This window comes from Rhamphochromis sp. 'chilingali' (assembly GCF_963969265.1).
Source record: "Rhamphochromis sp. 'chilingali' genome assembly, chromosome: 3".
Taxonomy (NCBI): Eukaryota; Metazoa; Chordata; class Actinopteri; order Cichliformes; family Cichlidae; genus Rhamphochromis; species Rhamphochromis sp. 'chilingali'.
The window spans coordinates 23494921-23510224 of record NC_137931.1 but is presented as its reverse complement, the minus strand read 5'-3'; the positions used below and the strand labels follow the sequence as shown (position 1 = coordinate 23510224).

The following is a 15304-nucleotide window of genomic DNA, read 5'->3' as shown; positions in this document are numbered from 1 at the left end:
AAAATATTAAATTCCAGTCTCAACACAAAGAAAGTTAATTTTCTGCCACCTGCCAAGGATGTGCTCCCGCTTAAGTGTTTTCCCTGGTGTAGACACCTCAGAGCCACCGCCATTCATTCTTCTAACAGCGACATAACTTAATACAATGAAATGTTTTTACTATTTTGGCATAGTAACCTTGAAATTAAATGCTATATGATTATTTAATATAATATTTCTGGTGTCTTCTGAGGGGCAGGAATGTAAATAATCCGTCCAAACCGTGCTACCTCACAGACCTAAATGTCACATGCATGTGTTTCCATGTGCAGCCCTGTTGCTAAGAGAGCGGTGCACTTCCAGGTTGCTCATCTCTATAACTACAGCACAAAGAAAGAAGGACACAAGCACGTCCAGTCGCCAACACTTACAGACTTGCATGCCACTAAAACAACATAGCAAAACTGATTTTAGGCTGCGCGCGGACGTGTCAGATAGCGCCTCATACTGAAGCTTGAGTTAAAGAAAATGAGCTGCCGTGTAGGCGAGGCTCTGGTTAAATCATCACATATTTTAAAAAGTCATGCTCATTTCTTTTTGGGTGTGAATAAATGGGAGCTGATTTATTTGTTTTTCTCCTTCTGCAGTTAATGATGGGAATATGAGTCTTCGCTGGCACATTTGAATCATAAATTAAGTTGTGTAACAGTGATAAATACACTGTCAGGGGGATTTCCCAAGCTAAATGCATCTCTTGAAAATAGAAACTAACACATGAGATGCTCGAGCTCTCTTTAATTGCTCAGGCCATTCATTAGATTTGCACTCATAACCACACGCTGCAGGCTTTGAGGCTTTAATTAGTCAGTGTTTCTTCGTAAGACAGCATCGTTGGACTGTTTTGGGTTGTAATCATGTTTCCCATGTTTTCATCAAGGGATTGGTAGTTTCTAGTAAAGGGCAGAGGGCGAGAGAACCAAAGAGTCTGACAGCTCCTAATATGCTGCCTGCCTCTGACAAATTGGAAACTCCCAAAGATCAATAGGACGCCACCTCATCGCTTGGCAAGCAGAGGAGATATTCTTATTAGGTCCGGGCTCCAAACGGCTAGCTGCCGCCCCAAAGTTCAGCATCATAACTTCCATCCCCTTGACCTTTTTCTCAGTTGCACTTGGTAAATTTTTATTGGCTGTCCTGGTTCAAAGTTGACATATGACCTTTGTGAGGGAAGTCTCAGTCTTAGCCGGAGCAACGCTCGATTGCCGCTCCTGTCTCTGTTGTTTTTTGATCAAACATAACTGGAGTGTGTGTTCTTTGCAGGAGGAGAACTCCACCCTGGCCTTAGAGAATGAGAGTCAAAGGGAGCAGTACGAGCGGTGTCTCGACGAGGTGAGTGCACACCTTGTTTATCTTTATTCATTCCAGGCAACATTCAAGGACGTTGAGTGGCTTGTGAGATGTTTTACTTACCTTGAAACTGAATTTGTTTTGACAGAATAAAATAAATTGTATTGTGGACCTGAAGATTAAGGTTTTAATGAGGTCCTGAGCCATGCTATGGTTATCTTACAGCTTGGCAATTTACTCCAGCCACAGCTCGAGGAAGGCTGGAGAGAATTTGTTGATAATGACAATTAATTTTATTTTTCATGCAACTAAATCTTAACGCACACTCTTTTATCTGACATTTTTTGTCTTTTCACATCCTCTGTTTACTTTTAAACTGTTAAGTAACAACACACACACATTTACATAACTCTATACTATCCAGGCTAAATTAATAGAAGATATGATAGTTAATAGCAGTTGCCTTTGGAATTTTGTTATGTCTATGTCTGCACTATATGTCAAATAAAGAATCTAAAACTTCACAACTACATGGATACTACTTAGTTTCCATACTATTAGCAGCTGCAGTATACAGCGCAAGTAGCTGGTAGGCCATCAACAGTATATCTATATGATGCAAAGACAGGAAGGAAGTGAGGAGGAAGGACATGAGGATAGGCAGACAGTAGGTGTGACAGATGGGTTCAAATTGGAGGTTGGGATACCTGATAACAATTTTCTAAAATTGAAATTCAAAGACACAACTAGAATTTCACTCATCAAAACTGAAGCATAGACTTCTTTACAGGCTGTCAATACAGTTACCCACACATTAAGCCGTATTATTTGACAACTAGTTGCATAAAAAATACTCCAAAAAGCACCAACACCACAAAGACAGCAGCACAAAGTATCTGAAATTAAGCCTAGTGGACAGCTAGCAGCTAGGTAGGCACTTACTTTTTCCTTAAACAAGGCCAGTTTGCAACAATGTATAATTTTAGCATTATGATAATACCCCATTCTTTCTTTCTTTGGTTTTGTTTTTTCATGCTATAATTCACCAGGACCTAATGCTAGCTAGTGTGAATAGCATAATACACAACAGAAATGCGGTAATCAGTGCTAAAAATGAAATACAAAGAAACTACTAGAATTTCACTCTTCGAGACTGATGCACTGAAGTACAATTATACACACATTAAACTGTAAAAGGCACTAACACTACAAGTACAGTCACTCAAATTAGCTTAAGCTAAGCTTATCGTACAGCTGTTATAGCATACGGCTGGTATCCATCCCTCTGTAAAGTTCTCATGGAAGCTGAAATTATTTATAGAGCCCAAAATGCTTCTTGCATTAGCCTTTAAACATGTTTATTTCTGCTGTAAAGTTGGTCATTTTAATATGAAAATCTGTGGGGATTGACTCATACTTGGTGCCAGCTTCAAGTGGCTATTTGAGGTACTGCAGTCTCTTTTGCTCCTTAACTACTTATTTTTCCTTCTTTTTGTAACTGTAACGTGCAGTTAAGTGCTTGTGATGCAAGTCTGAAATGTCAGCTTGTATGTAGCTTCATCCTGACATGAACCGGTGTTTGTGCAGAAATAGTTTACATAACAATATCACTTCTGTGCCCTCTGGTTATTTTGCGAGAGCTTGTTAAGCACTGTTTAGGGAGCTACATGAGGGAAATGAAGCAGCCCCGGCTCTGGGCTGTGCCTGCTTGCTGAATCACTCCGGGATGGAGGGAGCGCTGCTAAAGGAAAGCATGTCCAGCAGGGACAAGTCGCCCAATTTGTCCTCAAACCGACAAGCTCAGCAGACTGAGCAGATCTGCCGCAGGGTGGGAAAGACTGGTGAGAGCATAAGGGGAAATAAAAATGAGAGGGGGTGAGGAAGAAGATCGAAAGTTAAAAAAAAGAAAAGAAAGTACAGGGAAGCGGGGCCATTGTTATACAGAGCTGCATCCTCGATGGATTGCATCTGGAGTAAACTCAGCCTTCGTCTCCTTTCTGCTTCCCTGCTCTCACTAAGATGGCTCAGCTCGGTTTTGTTGTGTTTATTTGTCAACTGTTTTCCTTTGTGGTTGGCTTTCGGTGGAAGGACGGCTTAGCAATAATCCTGTTTTAATGATGGAGACTGTGTGCGCCCCTCTAACTAGAACAACAGTGTAACAGAAGGGATGATTATTTTTTATGTTACACCAGCTGTCTGTGTGAAATTTTAAAGTCGTTTGTTGTGTTTGTAACTTGTTTCCAGGACGTACAGCGTGCGCAAGTTCACATCCTCTGTCAAACACCATTAACTCCAGTTTGTTTGATCACAAGAGGCAGATCTGTAACTTTGCGGTTCCACAAGCAGGGCTCATTTTGCTATGTTTACCCCCATCTCTCTTCGTTCAATAAACGAGAAACGAGGCGCTCGAAAGAGCCGATGGGGCTTCACGGGGTATTAATGAGCAATCAATGGGCAGTAATCGTAGACGCTCCTCCATCGGCGTTGCGGTCTGAAGTGCGAACCGCTCTGAGACCAAGACCCGGGCACAGCAGCACTTAAGTCAGGCACACCTCTGGTACCCTACATCAACCAGGCACTGTCAATACCACCATTATGCTGTGAGAGCTCAACATTGTCTGCACGAGTGTGTAAAAGAGACACACACACCCAATAGCGGAGGAAAAATGTGCAATGTATTGTGCCACAGCGGTTGCTTGGGCTCATAATAATTCATCCGAGGTGTAAATTGGCTGAGGAAGTACAAACACTCCAAAGTGCAGTGTAAGGGTTTCTATAGAGGCCCGGAAGGGTCATATGAGGTCAGGACTTTATTATGGTGCCAAAGCAGATAAATTATATTCTGTGATGTTTTCTTTTTCTCTTTAAGGTTGCCAATCAAGTCGTGCAGGCGCTTCTAACCCAGAAGGTTTGTTACTTCTTTTTCTCTTAATGCATGCTAATATAAATTAATGGATATACTCTCAGTGTTGTTCTAACTGTCATGTGAATTTTACACTCAGACGATGCTCTTTCTATTTGTCCTCCTGAATCAGGATCTGAGGGAGGAGTGTCTGAAGCTGCGAACAAGGGTTTTCGATCTCGAGCAGCAGAATCGGGCGCTCGGTGTTTTGTTCCAGCAGAAGATCAAGCCGGCCTCGGACCTGCTTCTCCAGGTACGCTGCCCTTCCCAGAACCTACCCTCCTGTCGATACACTACATTGTAGGTGATCAAATGGCAGGAAATGTATCGTTAAACAGGTAAAGAACAAAAAACAAAGAAGAACAGAGTGTGTTCCTCCCCTCAGCCGACCAGACCGGTCGCTGCAGATGGCCGCCCCTCCCTGAGCCTAAGGGAGGTTTCTTCCTGTTAAAAGGGAGTTTTTCCTTCCCACTGTTGCCAAGTGCTTGCTCACAGAGGGTTGTCTAATCGTTGGCCTTTCTCTATATTTTTGTAGAGCCTTTGTCTTTCAATACAAATCACCCTGAGTTGAATGTTGTTCTAATTTGGGGCTATATAAATAAAAGTGAATTAAAAATACAGAGGAGTTCATGGTCCACTCAGTGACTGTAAGATGTCCAGGCCCTGTGGCTGATGATCAGTTAATCGAGTGCTTTAACCCTCTTAATGTGAATCAGTAAGGAATGATTTAGTTTGCACAGAGCTGCAGAGAGTCCTGTCATATGCAAGCTTTGCAGGATTATACCGTCCTCAGCTACTCCTTTGCCAGTATACTTTTATTTTAGTCTCGCTACTACCACATAAATGTTTTAGTAATGCACAAAGTACTGTATATACAGCGGGGAAAATAAGTATTTGACACATCAGCATTTTTATCAGTAAGGGGATTTCCAAGTGGACCATTGACACAACATTTCCACCAGATGTTGCCATCAAGCCAAATATTGACGTCATACAAACAAATCAGAACATATAAGTATACAAGTTAAACCACAATAAATAAAGTGAAATGACACAGGGAATAAGTATTGAATACATGGAGATAACAAGGGGCAAAATGACATAGAAAGCCAGGAGATCACCTGAAATCTGTCAGTATTGATAGAGAAATCCTGTCCCCTATCAGTACTAATTGATATCAGCTGCTTTAGTCCTAATTGATGGCCTATAAAGGCTCCTCATTACCCAGAAGGCACACAGGAAAGACTTCATGATGGGTAAAAGCAAAGAACTCTCTCAAGATCTTCGTAATCTTATCGTTGAAAAGAATTTTGATGGGAATGGTTATAGGTGCATTTCCAGAATGCTGAATGTTCCTGTGAGCACTGTGGGGGCCATTATCCGGAAATGGAAAGTGCATCAGTTCACCATAAACCTGCCACGATCAGGTGCTCCACGCAAGATCCCTGTCCGAGGAGTCCAAAGAATAATCAGGAGGGTTCTCCAAGAGCCAAGAACCACTCGGACAGAACTTCAGGAAGACCTTGCATCAGCAGGTACTGTTGTTTCAAAGAAAACTATAAGCAATGCACTGAACCGCCATGGCATCCATGCACGCTCACCACGCAAGACTCCATTGCTGAACAAAAAGCATGTCAAGGCTCGGTTAAAATTTGCGCAACAGCATTTGGAGAAGCCTGTGGATTATTGGACGACTATAGTATGGTCAGATGAAAGCAAAATTGAACTTTTTGGCAGTCATTCTACACACCATGTTTGGAGAAGAAATGGCACTGCTCACCACCCCAAGAACACCATACCAACAGTCAAGTTTGGGGGTGGAAGCATCATGGTTTGGGGCTGCTTTTCAGCAAGGGGTACTGGCAGACTTCATATTATTGAAGGCAGGATGAATGGAGAGATGTACCGGGACATTCTGGATAAAAATCTGCTGCCATCTACCAGGAAGCTAAAAATGAAAAGAGGGTGGACATTTCAGCAAGACAATGATCCCAAACACAAGGCCAAGGAAACAATGAAGTGGTTTCAAAGAAAGAAAATCAAGTTGCTTGAATGGCCCAGTCAATCACCTGACCTAAATCCCATAGAAAATCTATGGAGAGAACTGAAGATTAAAGTTCATAAAAGAGGCCCAAGGAACCTTCAAGATTTAAAGACCGTTTGTGTGGAAGAATGGGCCAGAATCACTCCTGAGCAATGCAGACGACTGGTCTATCCATACAAGAGGCGTCTAGAAGCTGTAATCACCAACAAAGGCTTTTCTACAAAGTATTGAATAAAGTGTGTTCAATACTTATTCCCTGTGTCATTTCACTTTATTTATTATGGTTTAACTTGTATACTTATATGTTCTGATTTGATTGTATGACTTCAATATTTGGCTTGATGGCAACATCTGGTGGAAATGTTGTGTCAATAGTCCACTTGGAAATCCCCTTACTGATAAAAATGCTGATGTGTCAAATACTTATTTTCCCCGCTGTAGATATTTGAACTCAAACATAAGTCTTTGCTCTGGCTTCTCCAATCGAAACAGCCACCTCCTCAGGTTACTGGAACAGTTTATGTCTCCTGTTGCTCAGACAAGTTACTGGCAAACTTGAGCAGCAGACTGAATATCATATTATATAGTTAAATTTTATAGTTATTAATATTATTTATCCTGAAAAAAATTCAAGGTATACATTTTAAAAATTAAGTAGGTCAGTTTGGGGTCCTATAGTTTTAGCCTGAGTTTGCATATCCACACTCAAACATGGTGGAAAGAACTCCAGTAAACGACCCTGAGTACTTCTTCTCATGCATTTGAAGTTGTTTTCCATTTTTAGTTGTTTTTAAAGAGCTTTGGGGTCCTAACCAGAGAAAGAGACTGCTAAAAAAGAAAAGAAAAATAACCCGTAAACACTTTGATTGTTTACGGGTTTACATCTTTCTCTCTAAGCTTACATATGTGCCGTTTAATGTTACTTTTATAGTTTTATGTTGAGGATTCACATGAAATCGGGTCTCCCTGCAGCACGGCTTTCTACATTAAAAACTATGTTGGAAGTCTTTAAATGGCAGATACAAACTTAAAACATCTCCTGCCTTCCCCCAAAGTAGAGCGTCTTCCCTGGTGCCCTCTTGAAAACAAATCCCCTCCTCCAAATCAAAATAACACACTTCACATAAGTTCTGAAATGTTTGCAGCGCCAGGGCTATAATCTCCAACTCTCCACATCCAACAAACAACAAAGATTTGAACCCTGTAGCCATCACCAAACATCACTGTACTTGTACACCCCATAAACCCTATATTCTCTCAGCAGGAGTGGGTGTTTTTTTCTCTCCTTTTGGTCCCAATTTACTGAAAAGTGTCCATGTGTCCATCCAGCAGACTCTGTAAGGTGTAATTATGAGGCTGACGGACCTGCGGCTGTGTTTTTACGCAGCTATTGTCAACCATGATACGAAGTCAGAGGGGAATATGATGAGTTCGGAAAGTGGAATGTCACATAATTGTGGCTCTTTCGGGAGAAAGAAATTATGGGTAGATAAGGAAAAGGAAGGACATGAGAAAGCAAAGCAAAAACAGGAAGTGGTACAAATGCAGAAAATGAATTTAAAAAATGAGGAAAGAGAACTAATGTAGTTGTAGGCGTGTTAGAAAGATCCTTTCAAGGTACTTCTGCTGCCATTAGCAGACAGGCAGGAATATTGTTAAGTGAAAGTGCAATATAAAAGGCTGGAAGAAGGATACTGCCGACACCGCAGCGGAAACCAAAGAGGTGCAATCTCACTGAAGAGGTGTATTAAGGCACTCAGGAATATGATAGAGTTTGAGATCAAGTTCAGTCGTTATTGAGATCCCATGCGGGTAATTGGATTGCGGCGTATTGCTTTATATCCCTCTGGCATCCAGCCGAGACTGTTTTTCTTCTTCTCTTTCCGGCGTGATTCAGACATTATGAGTACGTACGTAACGTAAGGCAGGTGAAAGGAACATAATCATGTAACGTGTGCGTGCTACAGTGCTGTTTGTGTGGTTTCTACAAGCGTGTGGGTTTTTGTCCGCTCATTATTTAATAGCAACATTTTAACCATCATCAGGGTGATTCAATGTAAGAGTTAATCATAATGTGATCACGCCTCTCCGGATGCTCGGCGTGTCCTTTATGAGGGCTTCAGTCGTGTGGGAGAGCTGTTAAAAACAGCTATATTTATCCACGTCACAAAGGCTCGGGACTTCCTACGGAACAGCTATATTTTTATCTGTCGTGCTGTATAATTATTATTTTTATACTTATTTTTTGCAGAGTTAGATAAGAAGATCGAGGCCACTTTCTTATCTTCCTGTTCATTGTAACACTACAACCATAGACTCTATAAAAGACGGATTTAGCTGCTATTCATGGGTAGTAGTGGTGGTGAAGTCACTCTGAAGCCTCGAGCTGAGCATTTCCTGTTGTTCTTATCTTAGTGTTTTCAAACCAGATGTGACAGCTGAGAGGCAGAACCAACCAAAAAATGAGTACAATGAGCATAGCCAATGAGCATACCCTTGATAATCCTCCTTTCTGACTCCAATAGTGACCATGAGCTACAAAATGAACTTTGTGTTTTATTTAATAACGCCTGAAATCAACAATTGAGGCCATTAAGTCATCAAGAAAGTGTTTATGGAGGTCCCAGAACAAGGGAGCTTAGACTTCAATGCTTTACCTCACCCCCAACCGATTGTGACAGATGGCTGCCCCTCTTTGAGCCTGGTTCTGCCAGAGATGTCTTCCTGTTAAATGGGAGTTTTTCCTTCCTGCTGTTGCCAAGTGCTTATTCTTAGGGGGTCGTTTGATTGTTGGGGATTTCTCTGTATTGTATTGTTTCTCTGTATTGTTGTAGGATCTTTAACTTACAATATAAAGCACCTTGAGTTGACAGTTGTTGAGATTTGGGGCTACAGAAGAATTGAACTGAGCTAAATTGAATTAAATATACAACCAGAATGTCATGGGCATTCTGGTTGTATAGATGGGCAGCCATCTGTCACAATACATAATGAATGTCAAGTTCATTATGTATTGTGTATTTCTGATACACAATACACACGGTCTGCCCCCGCAAACCGTGACACAGAAGTCTGTGTGTTCTTCTTATAAAGAATACAGGATTTGTGTTAGCACAAAGCTCACAACTACACTACAAAATGTTACATTTATTAAATATGGTCAAATGGAATATACTGCATTGGTACGCATTCACTTTATATCAAACACATTTTCCTTATTAATTAAACATTTGAATGATTTGATTGTTTCCTCTGACTGGTCTCTGGGCCTATGTTACTGGGGCCTCAAATAAAAGCTAGTTGATAGTTGGCTTAACCCTCTCCTCCCCCTTTTTAATGGATTACACATTTAGTGAAGTTGAAAAATGCAAGAATCTTTTTTTTTTTTTAACATAGCTTCTCTGTTTACCGCTGACGTGCTAAGCACAGTGAACCAATTACACATTCATCTTATAGAAATGAGGCTCTCATTATTTAAATAGTCATAAATACTCAGTTGAGAAGTCTGCGTAAGCGTACAGCAAAGGATAACAAACGGGTTTGGATTTTGTATCTGTCAGATTACAGATAGATTTTGTGTTCAACTTACTAAACCAATTGAGCTGAATTACTTAGGAGAATATGAAAATAACCGGGGTGAGTTTTCATTTCTTTTCTGTCCTACACCCTCAAGCCGAGGGAGACTTAATCACCGATATGAGTGTACAGTTTCCCATTTAGCTCTGGACCTTTTTGCTTATCAGTAATTAAACGTTCCCCAGTTCCCCGTGGGCATCTTGAGTTCCTCTGATAAAGAACCATAATGCATTTGACTTGAGGGGGTAGGGACAAATAAGTAAATACTTCAGCCTACTCCTTTTCAAACAAATAATGGAATGATATTTTGTAATGATTGTGAAGGCACATGTTTGAAATGTTTGAAATAAAAATGAACTGAACTGAACTGAACTGAACATTTGATAGTGAATGCACCGTTTGTGCACCTTCGCTGCCTTCAGCTGAAATGTTTTTGTGTGAAAATGCCACATATTCATTTCTGACATCCACATGTTAAAAAAAATAAAACAAAAAGCAAGATTTCTCAAACTCTGCACTACGACCAGCTATGTGTAGTACCAGCCACTAATGCTGCTCGGGCTAGTAGCAATTGAGTCACCCATTACTGGGACAAATGCTTGTTTTCTTTTTCAAACCTAAGAGCCCCAAGGACACAACATGCATGCCGTGACCTCATTACTGCTCATGCGGTTGTGAAAAAGTTGTAAAAACTTTGTGCACAGAAGAAAAAAAGAAGTTTGCAATAGCAGATTTAAACAAATACTCTTCCACAAACATAAATAACAAAATTTGCAGAGTGGAGCTTTAGAATGTCTGTTTTTAATGGAGCTCCATATATCTTACTTTATTATATTGCAGCGGAGCATTTGTCTTAGTTCCAGCTACAGTGCAGTGGGCAGTGTGTAGCTGGAAATTTAGGAAGAGCCTTTGTGATGAGTCAGACGTATAGATCAGGTCATGCAGGTGAGCATTATGTGGATGAGTAGGTGTGTGTGTGTTGTGAATTAATCTGCGAGCACGGCTTTTCTCTCTTGTGCATGTGTGGGTGTGTTGCAGGACGATGTGTTTTTGACAGCGAGTGCCAATACTGACGTATTTGTTTGGAAGCTATTCTGGGCCGACGTTCATTATCTTGAAATATGACCACTGTCAAAGCAGAAAAAAAGCAACAACAAAAGAACAAAAGCAGGAAGGCTTTTTCCTTCTGTTCAGTATATCTTGAAAAGTTTGGCTCCCAGACTAATGAAGTTACTCCAGACGTTAGCTAATAGTCAATAAAAGGCCATTATTTGCATGATATATTGCAGTCATCCCTGCATTAATGGGACAATTTACATTTTTGACTTTGAATGTCAAAAAGTTCAAGAAGCGTACAGTCGGCCTTGTCAGCTAGCATTTCCTTCACCTATCTTTCCCCCCGTGACCCTGTGACACTATTGACTGAATCGTTGATGAGGATGCTGAGGAGGTGAAATCCAGCACCGTCATGATAAGATCAGAGCCCCCCCGTGACAGCTCAGCCACTCCCATCCTGTGTGGACAGCATCCAGGCCCGGCCGTGTCGCATCAGAGCTTCATACACAGTTATCTCTGTGGACAGAATAAAATAATAACCAAACAATGTTTATTTAGATGGTGCCTTTTACAAGCAAAAACTGCAAAGTGCTTTATAGACAATAATCTAAATTTTAAATAAAAGGAAAAAAAAGATCAACTACAAATACTGCACATTTATTAAAACATGGTTAAGAGCACTGTGAGGGTGAAAAGGTTTAATGTAAAAAAACACAAAAGCAGAAATGGAACGAAGCCGGTTGCTAAGAGTGTTTAGCTTGACGCAGGTCGGTCACTGTAACCTCGGCAGCTCAAACACCGCCTGTTCTTAGTGAGATTATGTTTAACAAAAGATAATTTTAGATAAAAAATGTTACAAGGAAAGTGTGAAGAACTAAAAGATTAACAAAGTAAAATGACAATTACAGAACCTGAACTGTATTTTTTTTCACAAAACAAAATAAACTCAAATCCTGTAGATGTTTTTTCATCTGTCTTAAATTAAAACTGTTTCGATATGGTTTTGATGTTTTCTTGATGAAACATTCGTTGAAAAAGGTTGTCAGCTTTGTTTTTTTAACAAACCATGTGAAAAAGACAGCTTTTTATTTAAAAACCTAAAACTATCACATATCATAATAATAATAATACTAATTAGGCCGTTTATACTGCACAATAATTAAAACATGCTTAAGAGCAGTACAAGACAAAGTTTAGACACAGAAGCAGAACTGTCACAAACCCGGGTACAGAATTACCCGAGTCCTAGCTGGCACAGGCTGATCACTTTGACCTCAGCAGCTCAATCGCCGTCTGTTCTTGGGAACAGTGGGATTGTGTTTAACAAACAGTTACAAACAATTTTACAGAACCTGAGATGCACTGTATTTTGACAAAACGAAATGAACTCAAATTTTATTTTATCACGTTTAGTCCTGTAGAAGTTTCTAATAATTAGTTTTTCAGCAGTTTGTCGGCTTTTAAAAAGAAAAGTGAAAATTGCATATTTTTTATAAGACAAGAATTTGCACTTAAAATATATTTTTTTTATTTAATCAAAGAAAACCCCTAACTCTCTGATGCATTTTTTTTATGTTAGGTTTTTTTTGCTCTTTTGCTGTAAATGCCTTAACACACACACACAGACATATATATATATATATATATATATATATATATATATATATATATATATATATATATATATATATATATATATATATATATATATATATATATATATATATGCCCAAACTAGTACAACTGCACGATATTACTACTACTACTTTTGCCTTTATTTGCTTTTGAAAGAATGTGATCTCCTAAGCTTTCCAGGGCACAGAACAGACCCTTTATATTTATAAATCTGATGAGTGTTCGGCATCAGTCATCAGTCCCATTTAGTCATCTCTGACGTGGGAGAAGAGGCTGAGTTTGGGTTCGTCAGCCCCTAGTAATATCTGTGCTGCTCAGGAGGAGCACCTCCCCACAAGACGTAAGGAGAGCCACATACTGGAAGGACTGAGAAAGCTCCAAAGGAGGAAACACAGGAGCTCCTCCTGTTCCTCCAAGGTCTCCAAGTCAGGCTACAAAGACTGCATGAACTCCAATGAGGGCATCTACTCACTGGGCATCAAGAGTAGCAGTAAAGGGGTGTCTAGGCCTACCCATGTGGGGAGAACTGCTCAGGGAAAGAAGTTCGCTTATGATTCTGATGATGCAGATGATGAACTAGCACATTCTAGTTGTAGAGATAACATCCCCACCAAGGACAACTGGTTTCACTGTAAGAAGCTCTCACACAGCATCTCAGACAGTTTATGTAGCTGGGAGGGAACGCAAGACAGCGGAGGTGACACTATCTCAAGTCCTGTGGCTACTAAACACCCTTCTGGGTATGACTCAAAGGAGCAGCCTGAAAGACTCATGAGTTTTATTAACAGCCTTCTCCCTGAACGAGGGCGGATATCAGCTTTTACGAGACCATCGAAGCTGCACCTCACCCCTACTGAACCAGAAGTTCCCCGTCTGTCTGATGCGGATGATCTGGAGGAGTTAAAGTCTGAGTCAAGTGACATCCGAATGTGTGTGTATATATATATATATATATATATATATATATATATATATATATATATATATATATATATATATATATATACATATGCCCAAACTAGTACAACTGCACGATATTACTACTACTACTTTTGCCTTTATTTGCTTTTGAAAGAATGTGATCTCCTAAGCTTTCCAGGGCACAGAACAGACCCTTTATATTTATAAATCTGATGAGTGTTCGGCAAGATCATTTTAAAAGTTAAGTTTTGATCTGTAACAGGCAAAAAAAAGATAGAAATCCTCCCTGTAGCTTAACTGTTTTTGAACTCACTGAAACCTGAACACGTTAGAAAGAACTCTGTGCCAGCATCTAAAGCCGGATGCTTTTATAAATCTTACAAATGGTAAAGAATACGGTCCTTATACAGTCTGTTCAGAGGAAACATGGAAAATGGGCATCGATCTGTTTCCATGGCAAATTACCACCTTGTCGCTGATGGTACAAAAATCAGTCACGCTAACAGCTTATTCACAGGCTTTCTCTAATACAAAAAGCAGCTTTTCTTTTGGATTTTTTTTTGTCTGAAGTTGGAGTGAAAAATCCACAATGAATGCAACACAGGTTACTTGTTCTAAAGAGACAAAAGAAAGCAGGGAAGTTTTGGTGTCATTAGAAGTCGTGTATTTTTTCTTTTCACAAGTCGATATACACAGTCGGGAAAGAGGTTTATGGAAGTAAATAAAATGGAAACCATTTTTATTTTAAAACGTTCATGCCATTGAAGGAAAATTTGAGGAGATCATTTTCAAAGCTCAGTTTCCATTTACCGTGGGTGACTTTTGCTTTTATAACACCCAATTTATTTTCTTCAAGGGGTGCACAGCATGTGAGTCGCCACTTACTTTAATGGTAGAAACTGAATTAAAAAACAAAACAAAAACAAAAGAAAACAAAGCGACCAGTGCGTAGAAGCACATGCATATACTCCCTAAGTGAGCATTAGTTCTACCCTTGGCAGGAAATGCAGCACAAGATCAAGTGTTCTGTTCCTGCAGATTTCTAGTTTAAGTTAATTTGAGCTCAGGGAATCCAGTGTAATTAAGTTCTGGGATTAATATGTGGAAATGTATTTGGTTTTGTATCCTTCCCTCTTAAGCATGAGAGTGAAATAACAGAAGAGACTAGCACAAATAAAAAAGGGGGAAAAAATCAAAGCAATCCCAAACTCCCTGATGCAATTATTTCCTATTCACATTATTATTATTTTTTTTTTCTGGACGATGACATTAATGACTTTGAGAGAGAGAGGGATGAATCGGGGCTCCGTTTGGCACCAGTGGAGGGAATCAGATAGGTAAAAAATATTGCTCCGCCTCAGCCTACTGTGCAGTTGTTTGAGATTTTCAAAAATGAACTCAAATGATTACTTTGTTTAATTGCTTTCTTTTAATATTTGTCATTCGAGGGAGATTTAGACAATACTCAGATCAAAATCCTCACGCCCAGCTGAGATGCTACAAAAAGGAATTTCAGGCTATGCTGTGCGCCGCATAAAGTACTGATAAAGATCTTCATACCAATTATGCTCTTCTGTCATCTCAGATGCTCCTCTTGAGATCCCCCAAAGTCAAAAATTCATCTTTGCGTGTACTTCCCGTTTGACTTTCAGAAACTCCACTCTCGGATCATGGATCTGTCTGCAGCAGATTTGCTCCTGGAGCCAGAGAGAAGCAAGGCTTTCCTACTTTCCAGGAATACAGACTCCCCCTCTAATGTAAGCCTAATGGGAAACATTAAATGTACTTTTTTTCCCCTACCCATATAACTCATCCAAGTGTTGCAGCACAACTATACCCCCGTC

The 15304-nt window shown here is 40.0% G+C and overlaps 1 protein-coding gene across 14 annotated transcripts in view; it reads left to right on the top strand.

Moving 5' to 3' along the window:
• LOC308393645 (nck-associated protein 5-like) overlaps positions 1-15304 on the top strand; it is a 201243-nt gene that overhangs the window by 140502 nt on the left and 45437 nt on the right. For 13 of the 14 annotated variants that reach the window (XM_080877593.1, XM_080877587.1, XM_080877596.1 and 10 more), the window contains 4 exons: positions 1300-1368; positions 4196-4234; positions 4362-4481; positions 15113-15217. In XM_080877593.1, the coding sequence (XP_080733719.1) occupies positions 1300-1368; positions 4196-4234; positions 4362-4481; positions 15113-15217 (333 nt within the window). The remainder of the gene's footprint in view (positions 1-1299; positions 1369-4195; positions 4235-4361; positions 4482-15112; positions 15218-15304) is intronic. The other variant, XM_080877594.1, reaches the window with a different exon arrangement.